The 22,153-nt window shown below is 55.6% G+C and overlaps 1 protein-coding gene across 1 annotated transcript in view; it reads right to left on the reverse strand.

The window, feature by feature from the left end:
* Positions 1–27: 27 nt before the first annotated feature.
* LOC138061812 (coiled-coil domain-containing protein 81-like) overlaps positions 28–22,153 on the reverse strand; it is a 96,095-nt gene continuing 73,969 nt past the window's right edge. Inside the window, exons 4-14 of the mRNA XM_068915832.1 lie at positions 5,843–5,904; positions 5,129–5,276; positions 4,031–4,287; positions 3,496–3,581; positions 2,348–2,418; positions 2,126–2,243; positions 1,813–1,913; positions 1,278–1,395; positions 971–1,071; positions 421–538; positions 28–213 (exon numbers count right to left, since the gene is read on the reverse strand). Of these exons, the coding sequence (XP_068771933.1) occupies positions 90–213; positions 421–538; positions 971–1,071; positions 1,278–1,395; positions 1,813–1,913; positions 2,126–2,243; positions 2,348–2,418; positions 3,496–3,581; positions 4,031–4,287; positions 5,129–5,276; positions 5,843–5,869 (1,269 nt within the window). The 5' untranslated portion in view covers positions 5,870–5,904 and the 3' untranslated portion in view covers positions 28–89. The remainder of the gene's footprint in view (positions 214–420; positions 539–970; positions 1,072–1,277; positions 1,396–1,812; positions 1,914–2,125; positions 2,244–2,347; positions 2,419–3,495; positions 3,582–4,030; positions 4,288–5,128; positions 5,277–5,842; positions 5,905–22,153) is intronic.

Genomic DNA, 22,153 nt, shown 5'->3' on the forward strand with positions numbered 1-22,153 from the left:
AGGGGCACTTTCCTATCCCAAGCATCCCAGAGTAACTTTGCCTTTAATTTCCTGGCAATAAGAACCCAGGGGAAACCTACAAGCCTGTCTCAGGACTCATCCATTACTGTACCTCCTTTCTCACTCTCCTTTGACATGCCTCCTTTGAGCTGTTGTTCCTGGAGAGCCTTGAAGGAGGCCTCAGTGGCCAAGTGTGCTCGTGCAAGCTCAGATCTGGAAACGAAAACATCACAAAAAAAAAAAGAAGATGACACGAGCGTCTCAAAAAGCCTTGCCGCCCACTTGCCCTCCAGCAAGACAGTGCCCACCCGTGGGACACACGTGAAGGGCCTTTGAGAGCAATGTGTCCAACGGAAATCTCTCACTGCCACAAGGACAAGAGCACACCACTGCCCCAGCCACATTCTCCACACGCCTCACCTCTCGGAGGGCTGCATGCCCAGGCCTTGCTGACCAATACTGGTGTCTTCTTGCAATCCAGATAACTTCACAGGCGAAAGCCTCCTTCGAGCAAGGAGGCGCTTCTCAGCAGGACTCCCTGCAGGTGTGACATGAGACAGCTCTTCAGAAGAGCCTCTTTGAGGCAGCTCAGGCAAGAAGCACTTGCAGGGCTGCTCCGTCCTGGTAGGGAACTGTCTGGGGCAGTAGTCCCGATTCCCTCGGAGTCCCGTTTCCCCGCTGCACTTTCTGTCAGTGCTGGAAGGAAAGAGCCCTTGGCACTACAGGCGAGGGAATGGAGTGCAGTGGGGCAGTGTCCTTCAGCAGATCAGCTGCAGCTTGGAGCACCAGGCTGCCCTGAGGTCTCCTTCCATTACAAGCCCCTGAAGGGTAACGGCTGCCACCAAACAGAGCCACAGGAGGGGCCGTTTCCTATCCCAGGCCTCACTTTGTGACTGTGCCTTTAATTCCCTGGCAGTAAGGACATAGAGGTGACCCGCAAGCCTGTCTCAGGACTCATCCATTACTTTACCTCCTTTCTCACTCTCCTTCGGCATGCCTCCTATGAGCTGTTGTTCCTGGAGAGCCTTGAAGGAGCCCTCAGTGGCCAAGTGTGCTCGTGCAAGCTCAGATCTGGAAACGAAAACATCACAAAAAAAAAAAGAAGATGACACGAGAGTCTCAAAAAACTTGCCGCCCACTTGCCCTCCAGCAAGACAGTGCCCACCCGTGGGACACACGTGAAGGGCCTTTGAGAGCAATGTGTCCAACGGAAATCTCTCACTGCCACAAGGACAAGAGCACACCACTGCCCCAGCCCCATTCTCCACACGCCTCACCTCTCGGGGGGCTGCATGCCCAGGCCTTGCTGAGCCACGCTGGTGTCCATTCTGAGCCCAGGTAACTTCACGGGCGAAAGCCTCCTTCGAGCAAGGAGGCGCTTCTCAGCACGACTCCCTGCAGGTGTGACATGAGACAGCTCTTCAGAAGAGCCTCTTTGAGGCAGCTCAGGCAAGAAGCACTTGCAGGGCTGCTCTGTCCTGGTAGGGAACTGTTTGTGGCAGTAGTCCCGATTCCCTCGGAGTCCCGTTTCCCCGCTGCACTTTCTGTCAGTGCTGGAAGGAAAGAGCCCTTGGCACTACAGGCGAGGGAATGGAGTGCAGTGGGGCAGTGTCCTTCAGCAGATCAGCTGCAACTTGGAGCACCAGGCTGCCATTACGAGCCCCTGAAGGGTAACGGCTGCCACCAAACAGAGCCACAGGAGGGATGGTTTCCTGTCCCAGGCTTCACTTTGTGACTTTGCCTTTAATTCCCTGGCAGTAAGGATGCAGGAGGAACCTGCAAGCCTGTGCCAGGAATCCTCCACTACTTTACCTTCTTGCTTTCTCTCTCTAGCCAGGTCTTCTCCCAGCTTGTCCTCTGTAGCCGACTGCAGATTTCCTCTCATGCTGGATAAGAGGGGGCTAAAATCTTCCCTGGGAAGAAGATGAACAAGAACATGGAGCTGACAACAAAGTCGCACAAGGACCTGCTGTACACTTGCTGTCCAGCCAGGAAACACCAGCCTTTGGGAGAGGCGTTAAGAGCCCTTCAGAGCTAATGCAGACAGCGTGTGCAACGGAAACCTCTGCCTCCCACAAGGACGGGACCCTCCCGTTGCCCTCCTCCACTTCCCCAAGAGCCTCACTTGTCAAGAGGCTTCTTTCTGCTGCCCTGCTGCCCTTTTCCTTCCTTGGCCCCTTTGGCCTGGCCCGCAGAACGCCTCTTTCGACGGTGGTCAGGCTGCTGCGGAGCACTCCCTGTAACTGTGCACCAAGAAACCTCGTCAGAACAGCATGCTTGGGAACGCTCCGGCAAGAGGGTGCGCAGACCTGCTCGGTCCTGCCTTGGGAGCTGCACGGTCCTTTACCTTCTCTCTGCTTGGATCCCTCGGGGCCAGGCTCTTTGGCTTTTCCCCCAGGCCCTGGCTTAATCTCAAACCTAGAAACAAGAAGACCCCAGCTGTGAGAAAGAACTCCACGTTGCCTTTGCCACTTGCGCGGAGCATGCAGGCTCAGAGAGGGATGAGAGTCCCTGCACGGTCTCTACTGTTCCAGAGCAGAAGATGCAGACGCTTCAACACCGTGGAGGCCCATTTCAGGCAAGCACATGACACAGCCAAGAGCTCCTGCCTCAATGGGCCGAGCAGTTGCCAGGGGCTGGTCCCAGTGCTTTGCTCGCCTTCCCGGGAGCAAGGGTATGCTAACACAAGTCCTCCTGGCTGCCACTTCTGACGCTCTCTCCTCTCGCCTCCACAGAGCCCACGGAGAGCAGAGTACTCTCCTTTGCTCCAGTGTGCCCAGATCCATCCATGTGTGAATTCACATCTTGCCCTCCAGCTTGCTGGCACACCCTCCCAGATTCATGCTGTAGTGCTTGTAAAGAGGCAGCTCTGTACCCTTGGGTCGTCAGGGGATGTGCTGCTCAGCAGTGCGCAGGACACTGTGCCAGGACCGAGCTCTGCAGAGCCCTGCTAGACACAGCCTCCCACTGGGCCAAGAAGTCCCTCCTCTTCCTCTCCGCCTTGCTCCCAGAAGGTGGCCTTTAGGACACCTTTCCTTCCCTGGAGTCTCCCAACAGACAGGGCAATGCCCCACACGGGACCTGCATAGGTCAGGTCTTGGACCCACCACTGCAGAGAGGCTGTGGCCACGCCCAGGACAACACACAGCCAAAAGCAGACACAGTCTTGACTTCACAGCTTTTGGCCATGTCTTGCCAAAGACAGGGAATGAGGAGGTGAAGCTTGATGAGAAAGGATGCCGACATTCCTCTCTCGGTCCAGTCTATGCTGCGAATGTAAAACCCCAGCACTCTTCCACGTTGATCCAGGGGAGGCCTCTCCGAGGCCAAAAGAAGAAAGAGCAAGCAAGGAGTTGGCTGGGAGCCCTTCCGTTGGACCAGCTAGTCTTGAACGAGCTCACGAGCGGGCAAGCTCTGGCAATGCAGCACCACCAAGCAGGAGCTGAGAAGCTGCTCGCTTGCTCAGCCACGGGCTACACAAGCAAACATACTCACGTTGGCAGCACACGGATCCCCCCAGGACGCACAGGAAACGCAGCAGCGTCTTTGCCTGACAACACCCAATATTGTGTGCTTGGGTTCTGCAAAAAGCACAGAGACACGGGAGGTGAGGCCAAGGAAGGGATCGCATTACTCACAAAGGCCACAAAGCTTTCTGAGGGTGAGAGAGGCTGCCTCTGCCTCAGGGAAACTCTGCCCCAGGGATGTCTTTCACAAACAGGAGCCCTGCATTGCAACGGAGAGAGGCTGCGCAGCTGTGCAGGAAACTAGCCTCTTTCCCCAGGCCTTTGGGAACAGGACGCTAGGCTGCAAAGAGCTTGGGCTTCACCGCAGACAGCTCTTCCCAGCTTCTGCTACGCTGCCGAGAGCACCAAAGGCAAAGAGCAAGGAGCTCTACAGGGAGCTTGCATTGCTCTAGGTCACCTCTCTCCCAAGTGCTCCGCAGCAGGTCGAGAGACATCACCTTGAGAGTCCTCTGAGAGGAGCTTGGAAGGACTCTCGGGAGGCCGGGAGACAAATCTCAACTTACAGAGAGGAGACATTTCAATACAATTCCAGGGCCATCCACGGCAAGGAGAAACTCCTTGGAATATCTCATTGTGAGGCTCTTGTTTCGGCTCATCAGAAGACCGATGCCCTTGAAAACAAGGTCGTAATCCTCTCCGAGTCCCGCGCCCCAGCTGAACAGCACCACAATGTCATTCACGCACTCCTTCACTAGCTTCTCGGGAAGGGCCGTCGCTGATGACAGCAGAGCATAGTCCAGGGGGACAATTTCAAGATCGTCTAGGAAACAGCAAAAGAGGAAGCCAGTTGGGTAGGGAGCAGTGCAGAAGCCGCCTGAAATACAGCTGGGGACAAGGGGAGACGTGGCCAGCTCCCATGGCCACAGGGAGGCTGCTGGGCCCACGCTGCATGCGTAGAAGACTGCACAGCAGCCCTCAGGGTTAGTATGGCCACCACCAGCCCGTCCCCACGGAGCTGACCATCAGATGTGCCAGCTTTGGCTGACCCCACTCACAACCCCTGCACACTCCAACGCAAGGCCTCTGTGGCACACAGCCATCAACCAAGTCTAACTACAGCCACAGCCATGGCAGCAGGGAGCAGAAGGCCCAGGGAAATCTGGCCAGGGAGGGGCTTTGCACACACTCTTGCTCCCAGATCGGGTGCAAGGCGCCTTACAGCTGACTTACACCCCCTTGGAACTGGCAGGAGGCTGTGAGAGCCAGCAGCAACACTGGCGTTTGCCTGCACAAGCTCTGGTGCAGTCTGCAGGGGCAGCACTGCTTTCCTCTCAGCTGGGGTAGAAACAACCGCTCCAAAACATTTCCGTCAGACTGCAGTCATCCAACATGGCCTAAGAGTGACTGGTATGGAGGCAGCTCCAAAGCAGGACAGGGGCAGACAGTCTACGTGCATGCAGTGCTAGTAAACAAAAGAATACCCCAACGCCCTCTCGAGAGGTCACTACGTGGTGGGCAACAGTTGGGCTGGGACAAGGTGAAGTTGCTCTCAGGCCCTTTGGGAGGAATTTGCGATGCCTCTCCGTCAGTTCTGCATTGCGTTCAGCTCCCACCCCAGACATGTCCCAAGGGGAAGCAACGGCTTTGCTCTGCCGCCTTACCAGGAATGTCTCTGTTGACATAGCTGAGCCCATGAGTCTGTGCAACTCTCGGAGACAGGTGAAAGCGCGGGATAATCACCTCCCTGTTCACCTCACTGCAGTGCTTCCTCAGGACATAGAAAATGCCAAGCACATCGAGGGCCACGCCCTGGCACCCGGCGAGAAAAAAGGAACAAAGTGCTTTCAGGTGGGCAAATGGACTGAGGAGTCAGCAGGGCCAGAAGATGGTGCCTTGTTCCTCTGGAGGAACAAGGGGGCTGGAGGGGCACTTGCAAAGCTTTGGAGAAGACGCCTTTGGGAGAAGGCCAGATTTTGTCCTCTCCCTCCTCTGCACCCTCTCAATGGTATGCAAAGTAAAAGCTGAACAAACATTCCTGAGGGAAGAGACCTTCTCGGCTACGTAAGGGCCAAGGGGTGGCCTGCAGTGGAGTCAGCCCCGCGGAGCGGCCCAGGCTTTGTGTCTGGTCTTTCCTTTGCAGCAGTGAGGACTGCAAATGCCCCAGAAAGGGGTGAAGCCTCTCTTCTCCCACAGCTGCCCTGGACCCTTTGGACCAGTGGACAAAGGAGCTGCTCTGTCACACCCTTGTGCACTTTGGGAACCTTCTCTCTTCTTCCCAAGGAGGGGACGCACAGCGCCACGGTGCATGGGGCCCGGGGCTGCTAGCACTGCTGAAAGCATCCCGGCCAGAGGGGAGGAGCAGGATGACAACCCACCTTGTTCAGCACAATCTGCTGTAGCATGTACTCCGACACGCTCTCCCAGATTCTCACGACCTCTGAAAAGCAAGGGAAACACACATCAGGCTCTGAGCCAGCCAGCTCACCACGTTCGGCACGTTCCCAGCCAGGACAGTGACAGATGCAGGTGTAATCACGCATGCAGCAGAATAAGCACACGCAGGACGGGCTGCAGAGGCCAGGTTTTGGCTGCCTCTGGCCGCAGAGCGAGCACAGGAGAGGGCTGGAGCTCAAAGAGAGACAGCGGAAGGGTTTTGGACAAGGCCATGCCACCATCTCACATCTGCAGGGGGAGGGTGTGCCCCAGCTCCAAGCAGCGACTGGACTCCCAGAAGAGAAGCCAGGCAGGGCTGGTCGAAAGGGAAGTGGCTGATTTCCAGCGCGGGCGTTTCAGGCGGTCTCCCAAGCCCCAAGAGAGGTGCACAACCCCTCCGCCTTCTTCAGACAGGAGTCCCCTTGCCTCCCACTTTCAGGTGCTGGTCTCCAAGGGCAGCCCCTCTCTCTGGGGAAAGGTGGCCATGGATTTCCCCACGGCCAGAGGACAGTGCTGTGCTCCACAGCAGCCTTGGGCACCAAGAGCATCCCCAGGGGTCTCCCCACAGGGCCCAGCTCCCCCGTATTCGGTGCCTGCTTCCACAGGCTGCTCACAGCCACCTGAGCACCTCCAGCTCCTTGGCCCAGCCACGACTGTGGGTGGCCAGTGGCCCTGTGAGGCAAGCAGTGACCCTCGGTGGCTGGGATTCATGGCTGGGGAACCAGGAGTCCTGGGGGGCCACCTCGATCCCTGATCCGCATGGGGCACTCAGGCAAGCACCCATGGCAGCCACCAGCCCTCCCCACACAACGCTGGTTTGGGAGTTGGTGTCCTACACGATCGCGCTCCTGGAAGAGCCCCTAAGGCCTCACCATCATGGCTGAGGAGCCTGAGCGCTGGCAGCTTCACAAACGGGAACTGCATGGTTGTGCCTGTAGTTCCCGCCTGGAAACTTCTCCTCCACTCTCCTCCTCCGCTGCCTCCTCCTCCTCCGCACTCCAGCGCAGTGTGGGGAGGGCTGGGCACACCCTGGGCAGAGGGGAGGTGTCACTGTGAGGTGGGATGTGCCACAGTGACCTCAGACCGTGTCACTGAGCGTGTCACAGAGGGGCTGCAGGGATCCCACCCCCAGACCTTGCTGGTGTGGGATCCCTAAAGCAGTGAGGGCAGCTGCCCTGGGTGGTTTAGGGTGCTGCCCCCACCCCACCACCCCCTGCCCCAGGGAGCTCTTTGCTAAGCCAGCAAGGATCAGCACCAGCATCGGCCTTCAAGTCCTCCCTCACAGGCGTCACATGGGGCATCTGAATGCTTGCGGGTTGCAAACATAGACATGGGTTCAAGGGGGTCCAACAAATGGGTACCGCGATGGTTCAGACACGGCTTCATGGCCCAGCTCCCATAACCGCAAAGTGCTGCAAATAAGGACAGTGTGTCAGAGGGGAAAAAAAAATCATCATTCTCGGCTTTCCTTGCTTCTCTCACACCTTCCCTGAGCATCTGCTACAGGTCACTACTGAAGACAGGGCACTGGCTCAGGGGCACCGTCACTTGCACAAGGACGCAAGTGCCCCAAAGGGTAGAGGTCACAGGTGGGACCTACAACAGAGAAGCTCTATTTACCACAAGCCCAGACCTACTTTGGATCCCAAAAGCCCAGGCAGCACAGGTTGCCTTCCGGCCAGGCAAATGCCACTTGAAGAGGAGATAACTTAAAAAAACAAATTCTGTGTCTATTTGTCTACATGACTAAGAGTTCCAGCTTGTCCTTTGATGGACAGCAGGAGAGAGAACAACAGGGTACAACGTCCTTCCTCTACATGCACACACCTACACATACACACACACACACACACACACACACAGACACTTCTTTTCTCTCACTGCACACCACCCTCCTCACCCAAGAAGCTGCGCAGGAAAGAAGGAGGCATTCTGGATAAATGCTCTAACATGCAGAATCTCAGGACTGAGCTGGCAGCAACTGCAGGATGGTTCACAGCAGCAGCATGGCCACTCCTGCCACTTTGGGAGCATCAGCCACTCTGTCCCCTCATCCAGGTCATTGATGAGTAAGTTAAACAGCATTGGAGCCAGTGTTGGGGTGCACCGCTAGTCACTGGCCTCCAGCTAAGACGCTGTGCTACTGATGACAACCTTCTGAGCTTGGCTGCTCAGCCAGTTTTCAGGCCACCTCACTGTCTGCTCAGCTAGCCTGTACTTCATCAGCTTGCTTGCGAAGATGTTAGGAGAGCCAGTGTCAAAAGCTTCCTTTTGCTGCTACTCACAGTCTTATCTTTTGCAGCTACACAGTCCCATTCACAGGCTGGCTATGCTGCATACCCAGGCGTGGCATTGTCTGCTGGTGCTCTGCTAATAGCGGTCACTCTTCAGCATAGGGGGAATGGCCATCCTCAGCAAGGGAAACCGGGCTTCTCTTGTTTGGAGATGAAGACCCCTTTAAATTGGATCCATTCTTTCCTCAGGAACGTGGTTTCCTCATGCCTTTCTCTTGTTTGACTTTCAGCCACAGCAACTGGTCTGAAAAAGGAGATTATACTCTTCCCGCCCTCATTCCCACCCCAATAGCTGCTGGAGGGACAGCACCGCAGGGCACAAGCAAGCCCAGGCCGTCCCTGGAGAGCATCAATGACAACCTCCTGATACAAGTTGAGAAAGGAGCCCCTGGGGAGAGCGGCTCTGCTTGACCTTGCACTTACCAACAGTGAAGGGCTCGTTGGGGATGGGAAGGTCAAGGGCAACCTTGGCTGCAGTGGCCATGAGATGGTGGATGGGGTTCAGGATACTGAGAGGAGGGAGCAGGGCAAAAAAGCAGGATCACAACCCTGCACTTGAGGAGAGCAGACTTGGGCCTCTCCAGGGACCTGCCTGGAAGAATCCCATGGTGTGACTGCAAGGTGGGAAAGGGAGGGTCGGATACTGGCGTAGAGAGACAGTCAAGGTTCACGAGGGGTTAAGCAGCATAGATTTAAGAAAGAATTTACCCTCCAAACTGCGCGGGGAGCCCTGGGAACTGTGGACAAGGTGCGTACCTGCCTTTCACTCATTACCTTAATTAACAGCTGAGGAGTACAAGCAGCTACGTTGTACTACATCTATAGAGTACATTATAACATATAGGCCAGGAGTACAATGCGCTTTCCCCATAGTGCAAAATTTGACAGCCATGACGACAGTCACTGCCAGGGGTCGACCCACGCTGATTCTTTGCACTTTCCGTCGTGCAGTACTTGGAGTAGGCTCATTAGCTTGTAGACGTTGGGTTTGATGCAATGATTTCCCCTCCCGACTGTCCGGGTTTAGTCAGATCAGGCACCCACACAGCACACCCTGTAGACCCCAAACCACCTGGCTGCTGGGTGGGCTGCAAGGAATCTCCTTCCGGGATTGTGAGGACCCCTATCCGCTCATACATCCGTTGGGCTATTTGGTCTCCCTGTGTACATCACAGGGCTTAGGATCCAGTGTAACGGATCGCAACCTTCACCACCTCAAGCCAATTCAAGTCAATGACCCCCTGCAATGATATCCACCCCCCTGGACAGCTACACTATTGCAGGGCACCAAGCAACCATACTACCCTTCATGTATGGTGACCGCCATCCCCATGCTCACAAGGTGACAGCTGTCTGGTTCCAGGGTTATTTCTTTGCGTGGCAATCGCAGAGCCAACCCTGAACTCCCGGGCATGGTTCGCATGGGGTGGTAGGCTTGGGGGGTGCAGCCGGTGCACTCTAAGCACCTGCGGCCCCCTTGGCACATTTGAGCATATCGGGTAGAGCCATGGGGTGGGCGGTCCCTGAGGCAGACACCTGCCTGACAAATGTTTTTACTCCAAGCCCTGAGGGTACCAGGAGGGGACAGCTGGCACAGTTGCTCTCTGAGCAGTCTGTTCATTTGCCCCTTGCGGGTGGTGGGGTATGTGATAGGTCCAGGCTAGTCCTTGCTCTCCAGCCCAATTTTGAATGCCGTTCCCTGTTAAAGGAGTGCCCCGATCCCTTTGGATTTCCACCAGCAGCCACGTAACCCAATCACATCTTCTAACACTTTAATGGTGTGAGGCTGGGTAGCTGCAGAGCAAGAGTGGGTGTACAAGAGACCAGAGCAGGTTTCTCCAGTGGTCAGGACATATCTATGCTGCTGGCTTTCCAAGAAGGGTCCAATATAATCAACTTGCCACACCTCCCCAGGCTTTTGTCCTCTGCGGATATACCCCTTTTGGGTCCGCAACTGCTGTGGAGCTAAGCGGGTGCAATGCTGCCTGGCCCCATTTGTGCCACTGGCAGATCCCCCTCCATGCACACTGCTGGCCGGGCAGTGGGTGCTGCTGGTCCCCGCCGCCCTCTCCAGGCTGCCCGCTGTGCTCCCCCACCCTTGAGGGCTGTGCATGCTGCTCTGGCTGAAGCTGCAGCTACTGCTCGAGCAGCTTTGTCCACCTCCGCTCGCCGTCCACCTCCCACCACGGTATGCCAGCTTGCAGCAGGTCTCAGAACATAGTGCCGCAACTCGCCCTGTCTCTGTTTCATGTTTACCTGCCTCTTTCCTGACTTCCCATCTCTGCTCACAGAGGACACCGCTGCTAGCAGAGACAGCGGCACTGCCACTTCCCCCACGGTCACCGGCCCCCGTCCCTCACCCCCCAAAACAGGGAGCACCATCGCTTCAAAAGGTTGTTTCACAGCACCTGACTTTGGACCTAAGGTTTTGCTCATGGGGATCCAATCCAGTCAACTCGGCGCAATAAATGCCAGACAACATTCCGAACTGTCACAGCTAGTTTATGCCTGCTGCAATAGTAGTCCACTTGGTGAGCCAGCCATCAATGCCTGTGGCAGTCGGCCAAGTTAAACGTGCTGCACCCAGCACCCAGTCCATTAGGGAGGGGGAAACGCTTCAGTTTTGCTGCTGCGGGGTATGGAGGGTGTTGCACAGCCTAGGATCCTGGGGCAGAGCCCCCAGCCTATCAAGCTCCTCTCTAGTAAAGTAAAAGGCATCTGCCCCATCACCCCACAACCTTAACAGGCACTCAAAGAACCCTTCACAGGGCTGCTACCTGTAGCACCCTGCATATCCTGCACCTCTCATGCTTTACAATTGCAAACAGTTGTGGGCCCTTGCCAGTTGGCTGCATTTGCTCCGGTAAGCTGCTGCTCTGCCACCAGCCGGGCAGCTACCTTCCTCTCAGGCTCTGTGTCTGACTCTGAACTGTGGGCCTTGTCAGGGTCCCACATATTGCCATCCCAGGTTTCTGGATCCCCATCTGCTTTTTGCACCAGTGCCCGCACCACCAGGGGACAGACATCTCGCCGCCCCCTCTGTCACCACCAGCGATGTGCAATGCAGGCAGCCACAAGCAGCACATTGGTGCTCGAGCTTCTCAGCTCGATCCATGGTTGCAGTAGGCACATGGGTGCTCCAGCTTCTCAGCTTGAGCCGCGGTTGCATTTGCAACCTCCGGGGTCAGCTGGTGAGCGTCCTTAGCGGCTTCAGGAGCACTTTCCAACGGCCCAAGTCGCTGGACACAGCAGTATCCTGCCGACTACACCAAAGGTGTCCGCAAGGCAGGAAAGGGAGGGTCGGATACCAGCGCAGACAAACACTCAAGGGTCGCGAGGGGTTAAACAGGATAGATTTAATAAAGGATTTGCACTCCAAACTGCACAGGGAGCCCTGGGGACCACACGGAGGGGTTGCTCATGGGACGTTGCTGGATGTACGGCTCGGACACCCAGGCGGGACTCACCTCGTACCCAAAGGCCCCCTCTTATCGACTACAACTATTTCCTTATCTCAGCTGTGCTAACTTTGAGGAGCTACCGGCCGGGAAGCAGCTAGACATTGTTGACAAAATGGAACACGCACGTCTGGCCTTGACAGGAATTCGGTCAGCGCGCAGAGAGCATGCTCTGGCACTGCTCTCACCTACTCTGTCAGTCCCCTGACTCATCGCCACATCTTCCACAGGGGTTCTTGCTCCCCATGCTAAATGCAAATCTATTCCTATACAAATATATTGGCATTCGGCATGGTCTGGTATAGCAGAAGGTAAAACTCCGGAGGGCAACAAATGGCCTTCTCCTCCAGGTCAGCTTTTAGCTCAACATAAGTCTCCATCGAGCTGTCTTCAGTCACTGCTTGCCAGCAGCAGCCTGCCAGCAGGACTTCCCCAGGCCCTTCTCCGCAGAGCTACCTTCCAGCAGGTCAGCCCCCAGCCTCTACTGGACCATGGGGTGTTTCCTCCCTAGCTGCAGGACTCTGCACTTGCCTTTCTTGCATTTCATGAGGTTCCTCTCCACCCATCTCTCCAGCATGTCCAGGTCCCTCTGAATGGCAGCACAGCCTTCTGCTGTGTCAGCCACTCCTCCCAGTTTAGTATCATCAGCCAACTTGCTGAGGGTGCACTCTGTCCCTACATCCAAGTCACTGATGTGCAAGTTAAACCATACTGGGCGCAGTATTGACCCCTGGGGGACACCGCTAGCTACAGGCCTCCAACTTGACTCTGCGCCATTGATGACAGCCCTCTGAGCTTTGCCATGCAGCCAGCTCTCAGTCCACCTCACCAGCCACTCATCCGTTCTGCACGTCCTGAGCTTACCTAGCAGGATGTGAATGCCTGGGGACCTTTGTAACAATTTGGTCCGAGACAACCAGAGGAGGAGGAAACTCCATATTAGTGCTGCTTAACCCTTGGCAGCGAGAATTACACTATGCTGCACCGACCACGGCCCTGTGGGGAAAAGCTAGCGCTAATTTGGGAAAGCATAGCCAATCCTACTCGTGAGGCTGTGCAAGCCCTTACCGCTGAACTATCAGCAATACAGCAAATGGCATTGTAAAATCAGGGGCACTCAGCTTCCTCCTAGCTGCCACAGGCACCTTTTGTACCCTCACTGGGGAAGACCGTTGTACCTTTATACCCCAAAATGACAATCCAGTGTTCCATGAGATTCAGAAAACACTTGGCGCTGTCAACACACTACATCACAGCGACCATTAGTCCCTGCGGACGTGGTTTTCTGGAAAGCTTGGGACACGGAGCTTCTCTTATTTCACAATGTATAATGTGTGTTGTCATCATTTTACTGTGTGCGGAGGGAACAGTTGTGTGCTCGTATGCTGATCTTGTTATGCAGTAAACAAGCTGTAAGACTGTAAGACTGCCATGTAGGAGCAAGCACTAAACACTTATAAGGGGGCAGCCGTGCTGCACCGGGAGTCCTTGCTCTTTACAGGTCCCTCAAGTTAGCGAACATCTGACAGCATGCTGGGCACGAGGCCATCCCTGGTGCAACGCCACATGGCCGTGCCCACCTCCCCGGTGCCGATAATGCGAGGGAGGGCAGGAGCCAGCATGGCCGGCCCCCGCGCACCCTGCGCATCCTCCCGTGTGTGCTGCTGCTCCCTGCCTGAAAGCACCACTCGGGCTCCCCTGGGGGCTCTCCGACAGCCCCTGCCCCCTGCCACAGCCCAGGCTTCGGGGCCCAGTCCCCTCCAGAGAGCCTCACAGGCCCCCCAGCAGAGCGGCCCAGCAGCAGCCGCTCCCAGGCAGGAGCCTTTCCCAGCAGAGGCTGCCCTGGCGGACAACTGCTCCCGGCCGGCCCAGCCCCGCCGCCCCCCACGCCCTCCCCACCCTCGGGCCCAGCGCCCAGGGAGCAGTCGCTGCCTCCCCGGCACACGAGCACGCCACAGGCTGCGGCATCGCTCGCGGCTCCCCGCGCGGCCGCCGGGAACGGCGCTTTCGGCCGCCGCGGCTTCTCCCGAGCCCCGAGAGCGGAGGCGCCGCCGGCCGGGGCCAGGGCCGAGCCAGCGGCAGCCGTGGCCGCCCAGGCCCCGCCCCCACGGCCTGGACGGGACGCCTCCCCCCCACAGACCCCGCCCCCTTCCGCCGCGCGCTCCCCATTGGCTCCCGCGGCTCGTGGGCTCCCGGGGCGGGACACGCCCCAGGGGGAGGGCGGCACTGCGCCTGCGCCTGCCCCGCGGGAGAGGGGGAGAGGGGGGGTGGGCGGGGGGAGCGGGGCTCTGGGCAGGCGGGGCTCTGGGCAGGCGTGCTGGCGCGGAGGAGGGGCACTGAGGGCCGGGGCGGGGCCGGCTCTGCGCAGGCGCTGTGGCGGCACGGCCAGGCGGGGCCGGAGCGTGCGGCCCGCGGCTGCCCCGGCGCCGGCGCCGGCGCCGGCCAGGCGGCGTGTGCAGCGCGGTCAGGCCGCGCGCGGCGGGAGCCGATGGGGGAGCGCGGTGGGGCTGGGGGGAAGGGCCGTGGGGCGGGAGGCGTCACTTCCGGCGCAGGCGGGCGGGGGAGCAGGTGTGGCAATGGCTGCCGCCCGGCTGGGCCTGGCTGGGCCCGGTTCCCCCCCGCCGTCCCTCGGCCCCCTCCGCCGACGCCGACCCGCGTGGCGGCTGCCGAGCCCTCCCGCCGCCTGCCCCCGCCCCGCTGCCTGGCGGCGCCCCCGGCGCGGGGCGGCGGCGCTGCTGCCGGGGCTGCCGCGCAGCCTCGCCCCGGTGTCGCGGCTCGGGCACTGCGTGGTGCCCGCTGGTGGCCCTGGGCCCTCTGGGTCGCTGGGAGGAGTTTTGGAAGTAAACCCTGGGCTGTGGCGGGGGGCAGGGGCTGTCTGTGAGGCGCCCGGTGAGCCCGAGTGGTGCTTTCAGGCAGTGGTGCAGAAGTGCAGCGCTCAGTTGTTTGGATGGCTGTGCTGTGTGAGGAGTGCCCTGCTTCTTGTGCAGCTTGAAGTTGTGGGCCTGAAGAAGCTGTCCTGTCGGGGAAAGGGGAGAGGAGAGGGCTGTGAAAAGGGCAGGGCCGGAGCTTGGGGACGTAGGTGTAGAAGGAGAGTGTTTTCTTAAGGGCCCAGTGAGTGTGGGATAGCCAGAGAGTGTGTTGCAGGTGTGCCCTGTGAAAAGGGGTCTCTTTGGTGACAATGCAGATACTCCTTGGTGGAGGAGAAGGGATGTCTCGACAGGCAGCTTCAATGTCTGTGTAGTTTTAAGGAGGTGTCAACGCAGGGCAGCCCGAGCAGCCTGTAATACCTGTGTGTCTGGTGAGCTGGTGCGTACAGCTCCGTGGGCACTGCCTCTTTGCCTGTCCTACCATGGAAGGAGCACCTGAGTAAGCTTGTGCTGATGCCCAGTGTTGCCGTAGCTGTGGGGGACCTGAGCGTCTTGTGTGCGTCCTCAGGAGCGCACAGAGACACGCGTGCGGTGGCCAAGGTTAGCCTGCGTACAAGAGAGGTCACGTGAGGCAGCTTGCTAGCTCCGTTGAGCAAGGAGTGGGGGTTGTCGGTCACGTGGCTTGGAAAGGGCTAAGGAAAGAAGGGTCTAGTGAAGCCTGGCGACTAATGCTGCAGAGTGAGGGAAACGGGTGTTGTTTGTACTTTGTTAGGCCAGCTTCAGCCAAGAAGGAGCTGCTGTGATGGTGAGAGGCGCTGCGGTTTCTTTGCCTTCCTTAAGGAGCCTGGGATGCCGGGAGGCCTGTTGCAGTGAGTCAGCTGCTCAGCACGGAGTTCTGATTGCCTGACTCCAGTGTGGTCACGTGCAGTTCCCCCTGTGTTGTCCAACTCCAGGTCAGCCGTGAGGAGCTCCACCCGCTAAGGAAGGTCGCCTGGGTCGAGGCTAAGGTATAACTTGCTGCAGCGCAGTGGTGTTCTCATGCAGTGTGTATTGAAAAATACCCCTTGCCCAAGTATGTGAGGTCTCTTTTCCAAGTTGTGTGCTGACCCTTTTATGTGCCCCCAAGTCTCCAAAGCATCTGAGTGTGGGTTCTGTTTTTTCAGCCTTGAAGGGTTTGGTATTTCTGAAGGCAGGAGTCAGCCATGCTTTCTGCAGTGGCTCTGTGAGCACCTTCCTGCTGGCTGTTGCAAGGGCCTTTGTTGCCGCTTACTGAAGCCAGTGTCACCTTTTTGTTTCCAGGTTTGTGCATAAAGATGAGCAATCGGAAGAAGAATTCGCTGAGAAGGCCTGCCTAAAAGGTACTGTGGCAATGTGCTGATCCAGTGTAGAGATGCCAGAAGTGTGTTGCCCTCATAGGAACGTATCTTTCAGTCCTCCAGAGCTTGGAGAATGACAGCAGCCCCCAGGTGCGCTACGAGGGGGTGCAGACAATCTTCATCCTCCAAGCGCCCAGGAAAGTGCCCCCATTGGGCTTCTCCTGCTGAGGCCTGTGTGCCCGCCTGCCGAGAGCCTGGCAGCGATGGCACGCAGCTGTGGGCCCTGGGTCACCCTGAGCATCTGCAAATTGGGTGTCTCCAACTCTCCGATCCACCCACTGTGCAGAGGACATGAAGTGAAGCAGGTGGCTCGGGGGCCACGTCCGGCTGGGCTTGCCCAAGGATGGAGACAGTGCAACCTGCCTGGGAAAGTTGTTCCCATGCCTGCCTACGCCCCTAGTCCTTTTTTTCCTCCCGTTTACCTGGAAGGCTGGGGCAGATAGGGCTGGCAAGGTGAGTGTATTGCGGGGAGCATGGGTGCCCGAGTTGGGCCCCGGAGAGGAGCTGCCTGCAGCTGGGAGCGCAAGTGGTGAGGGAGGGCATGGGAGCGTGTGTGCGCTGTGGGGCCTGGCAGCGAATGCGAAGGCAAAGCTAGTGGCTGTTGCCCTCACAGTGACATTGCAGGCATTCCAAGGCCCACTGTTTGCCTGACTTCCTGTCTTCCTTTTGGTGGGCCCCAAGGCTCTCTGTGTCCTTCCTGGTGCATCCCAGCTCCCCCCATGTGCTTTTCCATGTGCTCAGGCCACTCGGGGTGCCTTTTGGTGCTCCCCAGTAGCCTGAGGACAGCATGTGCCCCCTCAGTGCGCTCGGTGCTGTGTGGGAGCTCTGTGGGGCCGCATTCAGGGCATAGGGATGGCATGGCCAGTCCCCAGCACCCCAGTGAGCAGTAGCACACACAGAAGGATGGGCAGGATGTGCGTGAGCCGGCCATGCTGACTCCTGCCCTCCCTCGCATTATCGGCACCAGGGAGGTGGGCACGGCCATGTGGCATTGCACCAGGGATGGCCTCGTGCCCAGGATTCTGTCAGATGTTCACTAACTTAAGGGAGCCTGTAAAGAGCAAGGACTCCCGGTGCAGCACGGCTGCCCCCTTATAAGTGTTTATTGCTTGCTCCTACATGGCAATCTTACAGGCTGCTTTGCTTTGGCCCAGCACTAAACTGTTATCCTTCACTCACCTTGGGCTCAAAACTAAGTTGCTGTCTTGTGGCTCCCGATGCCTCGATGCCTTGTCAGTCACGGAGGAATGGCAGTGTGGGCATCCCCTTCTCACCGACTGGTGTCCAGGGGGCAGTCCGGAGCAGGGTCTTTACCATATAGGGTGGCATTAAGCTTTCATAATTCTCCCTGTTGTTCCCCCCGAAAGCAGCAGCTTAAACCCCTCCCCAGCTGTGTTTTATCCAACAACTTCCACTCCCTACAACTCCCTTCTCTACTTCTTTATCTCTAATTTCCCCACTGTTTTCCCAGAAGTGGTGAGCGTTTCTGCAGTGCCATGCCGTTTCGCATCACTATGTTCCCCCACGGCTCTGCAGTGAGGTGCCTCAGGCCGGGGACACGCCAGGGGGTTGCCAACTGGAGGTAGGCACCAGCGCATGCTGCTGGCATGGGGGCTGTGCTCTCCAGGAGGCCCCGTCTTGCCTGCAGGCTGTGACATTGTCCACCCTTTGACACTGTCGGAAACCTTTGTGATTTGAAATATGTAGAGCTCAGTTTTGCCCAAACCATTTTTCCAGGATTCATACGCAGGATACATTGGGATGGGAGAGGTGTGTGATGCAGCCTCAGCGTGTCTGAGTTGTGACAGTTGTTGTGTACTGCAGGACAAGATTAGCGTATGAGCACACACCTGTTCCCTCCACACAGAGTGAAATGATGACAACAAACATTATATGTTGTGAAGTAAGCTGCATGTCCCAAGCTTTCCAGAAAACCATGTCCACAGGGATTAATGTGCTTTATATTGTTACAAAGGTCCCCAGGCATTCACCGCTAAGTCTGAATCAGACTCTTATACAATGGTTTATTTCAGCTCGAGCTGGGTGCCTCCAAAGAGGGACCGAGAACAAAGAAATGTGGGGGTGATTATACTCTTTACAGTCTTATTTCCCCGCCTGCCAGTGACAGTCTCTTCCAGGCTTCTTTCCTGAGTGGGTGGTCTCTATCCTTTTGATTGGTTCATGTCTACATCCCAGGACAGTTGCTGCTGTTCCTGCTTCACAGCGCCTTATCTTATCCGGAGGTTAACCGAGACCTCTGTCCATTGTGTGCTGGGTCTTTGAGGGCTGATTTGAGAGCTGGTTCTGCAGTTGTTCTGTCAGCAGTATGCCACAGGTTTGGTTAAAGTTCAAGCTTAGGCCTGCAGGCTTCACTGCTCCAAGCACTGATGCTAAGTTGAATCAAGGTTATGCCAATGGAAATGACAGTGGTTTTCTTACAAACCCCCCATTTGTTTTTCTGGCTGTTCCTCTTCGTAATCTATCCATTTTCCAAGGCGAGCAGCCCGCCTCCGAAATTTGATATACAATGCCAAGGTGAGTGCAAAGCACACGATGCCTAGACAGAGCAGAATCACTACAGGATGCAGCAAACGATTATGGAAGGCAGAAGCGGTGGGAGACCACCCAAACAAAGTTTCCCACCATTGACGCGCCGCGTCCTTTTTGACTCTTTCAAGTCTCATTTGAATTTGTTGTGTGTCATGCTCTACGGTCATCAGTGTGCTTTTCCCTGTTTCTTTGACCTTGTGGAGCAATGTCCACAGTTGGTCATGGTGTAGTACTTCCTTCACTAGATGGAGATTCATTCCAGTAGGTACTGGTGATCTCAGAATTCATGACTCAATGAATAATTTTCCTGGAGTAACTGAGGAGTTGTTACTGGGCTTGGATAATTGCAGCCACGTGCCTTTAGCATTGTGAAGTTACACACGCGCAAATTTAAACTCTTATTGTGATCTAACATTACCCCATGCTTGTTGAATAGTGAGGACAAAAGCAGTTACCACTTTTTGCTCCTTACTGAATGTAAACTTAGGCATTTGCCCCCAAGCTTGATATTTCCGTTCCGATACGGCACTCTTTTCCCATATTAATGTTTGGATTTCTGCTGGAAGCATACCATTCTCCCCTTCCCTTATTCCTGAGGCAGCTATTGTTTGTAGCCAAAGTTGGGCTTGAATGCAGCTAAGGGCAAGTGAGGTGTTTCCTTGAAGTACCCCTAACGTGTCTATTGTTAATCGGTGGTCTTGCTCATTAATCTCCTCCGTCCGAGGTAACAGGTCTGGTATCAGCCATTGTACTTTCCCTGCTGCGGTCAACGATGATGGCAACGGATGTTGCAGCTTAAACAAATCTGTTGTGGGTGCGCCCGATTTATTCATCAGCACTTCTGCATCGATACCATTTAATACACCTAGGCCAGTCCCCATCAGGCCCATGATGTGTCGTTTTCTTAGGTTTTGTTCCCTGCTGTTTAACCATGTCTCCCATGCAACGTATACGTTTTGCAAGAAAGGCGCGCGTTGGGGCTTGAGCCCTGTGATGTTTACTTGCAAGCTGAGTTCTACTTGTTTGAAGGACCAAGTTGGATTAAGCAGCACGGTTTGTTGACCTCCTTTCTTCATCACGTACAGTCCTATTAGATATGTCCAAAGTTTTAGTTTAGGGGTGGGAGGTTGAGTAGTGGGAGTAATGCTACTAGTGATCGTAGGAGTAGTTAAGTCATGTTTTTCCTGACACACAATGCGACCGTCCATAGAAATGTCATTGAGACTCGCATGAGCGTTCACAGGAACCTCTGTACAACATTGTTCAGCATGACAGGTCATACTACAACAACGGCCCATTTCTTCTTCTCTTTCCAATGTAACCGTTTTATCAGCAAAACAGCAAAAGATGTGCTTCTCTCTGCGACCCCTTGTCGAGGCTACCATAGTTACCCATGCAGTATGTGCAGCATTCTTGGTAGCAGCCTGTTGCCGTACCTAAGGATCTGTGGTGAGAGCCTCCCAGCGAATTGCTCTCCATCCTTCCATCGCTTCCAAACAACATCCTCTAATGAAGAAGACTCTTCCGATAAGCATTCTGGTGGATTGTGTGTTTTAGCATGCGAATGAGGAGCCCAGGATTGCCGCTCAGCAATTTTAACTGCAAAATAGGAAGACACAAGTACAGTGTACGCTCCTTCCCACTTTGGTTCCCATGTATGCTTTCGGATGTACCTTTAACTTAAAACCTCTGTCCATTTTGAGGTTAGGTTAGGTTAGTTTCTGCACACACCTTTGCTCATTTTGTTTTCGCTGTCCTATTCATTGTGACATTGATCACAGCTGGATACTATTTACTTGGAAACGGCATATCTCTCTGGAGCTGCCCAGGAGTCTTTTTATTTGTGCCGCAACACCTTCAATTCCGCCTTGTCCTTTTTCATGGAGCCATGGTGCCACAGGTAGCAGATCTTTCCTAGGCAATACAGGCTTACCTCCGATTGTCCAAATTCCAGTTTCGCCTCGTCCCCCTCCAAGCTGTTCCCACCTCTCCTTTTCTTCCTTGGTACATTCTTTGTCATGTATGTTGGATAGCTGGGACACATCTGGTCCATCCATCACAGTGGGGCATAACAAAACATCCCATTGCAAGGCAGCTGCTCGGGCAGCTGAATCAGCAGAATTCTTCCCTTTTTCTACGGTGGGCCTACCTTGGCGATGTGCAGGGCAATGAGGAATAGCACTGTGTTTAGGATCTTGAATAGCATCCAGCAGTTTGCGGACTTGTGGGCCATTTGTGATGTTCTTTCCGCCGGAGGTTAAGAACCCTCGCTCTTTCCATAGTGCCCCTACTGCATGACAAACTCCAAAAGCATACTTTAGTATGTTAGTATACTTGAGTACCCTAGTGCATTCACGGTAATGTTTTTCTCCGTCGCTGGGCAAGGGAAGCAGGGTAGCTGGATTCAATGTATTACAATGTTGTATAGTCACATTGTCCATCATTAAGAGAAGTAGTTCATATTTATGTGCTCGCTGTGGAGCTGGAACGTGAGACACAAAATTCTTCAATAACATTTCCACTTTGTGTGGGACGTGTGCTGTCAGAGGGTGTCCCAGAAGCATGGTTGGACATGTCTCAACAATGATTGCTGCAGCAGCCACCTCACGGATACGTCCAGGAGTCCCCAAAAGGATGGCATCCACTTGTACTAACTAATATGTGGCTGGTTTGGGTTGGGGACGTAGCATTGGAGTCAGCACTCCCCTGGCAACCCCTTGTTCCTGAATGTACAGCTGGGAAGGTTTTTTTATAATCAGGGAGCCCTAGAGCCAGCGCTTTCCTTAATGCCTCCTTAATTTTCTTCAATGCCAAATCTCTCTGAGGTGTCCACTTTACAGGTTCTCAGGTGCACCCCTCTGAGTGTGCACTGCAGAAAGATTCCAGGATTGCTGTAGAGATATAGGAAATGCAAAATCAACCACCGGTGAGGGGACACTGCGAGCGGTTCAGGAGATGCAAGCGTTGAGGAGAGACACGAAGTCAAGTTGCTGTTGTTAGTGCTTTGTCCAGGCTCCTGCCAAGGTTTCTTAGGAAGGCAGAGATGCCCCACACGCTCGTGGCCGCAGTCACTTTGCATGGGGCGTTCTCCTGCACCTGGAGACACTGGCATTAAGACACGTGTTTGGTGAAAGTCCCTCATGTCATGTCGTGTCGTGCAAGAGATGCCAGAGTCCTGCTGCTTTTCCGTAGTGGGAAAGAGTCTGATTGTGGGGGCCCAGTCCGACAAGCAGCTGTGCACAGACACACTCTTGCCTTGCCTCGTAGCCCAGCTGACTGAGCCCAGTTGCCCTGGGACCCCGTGCATGTGAGCGCATGATGGTGCTTGGTGGCAGTGCTGCCACCTCAGTGCTGCAGGACCTTTTGGGAGCGTGGCCTTTGTGAAGGTCTGGCCCAGGTTAGTCCCTCCCTTCTTGTGCGTTCCTCTCTCGCTGTGGCTCCAAAGACACTACCTCTACCCTGAGGAGGACCGAACTAACTGTGAACTAAGGCTCCTGTAACTGCCCTAAGACTACTGGAACTGTGACTAACTACACACTAAGACTACTGTAACCAACGCGAAGCTACCTAGCCTAATGCTACCCTATACCGTGAACTACCCTACAAGAAGGAAGAAGAAAAACTCAGAAGAATAACTAACAATAATACCTATAACTAATAACTGTAATGCTACTAGGAACAGAAGTAATAACTCTACCTAATGATAAT

This window comes from Struthio camelus, chromosome 21, assembly GCF_040807025.1.
Source record: "Struthio camelus isolate bStrCam1 chromosome 21, bStrCam1.hap1, whole genome shotgun sequence".
NCBI lineage: Eukaryota > Metazoa > Chordata > Aves > Struthioniformes > Struthionidae > Struthio > Struthio camelus.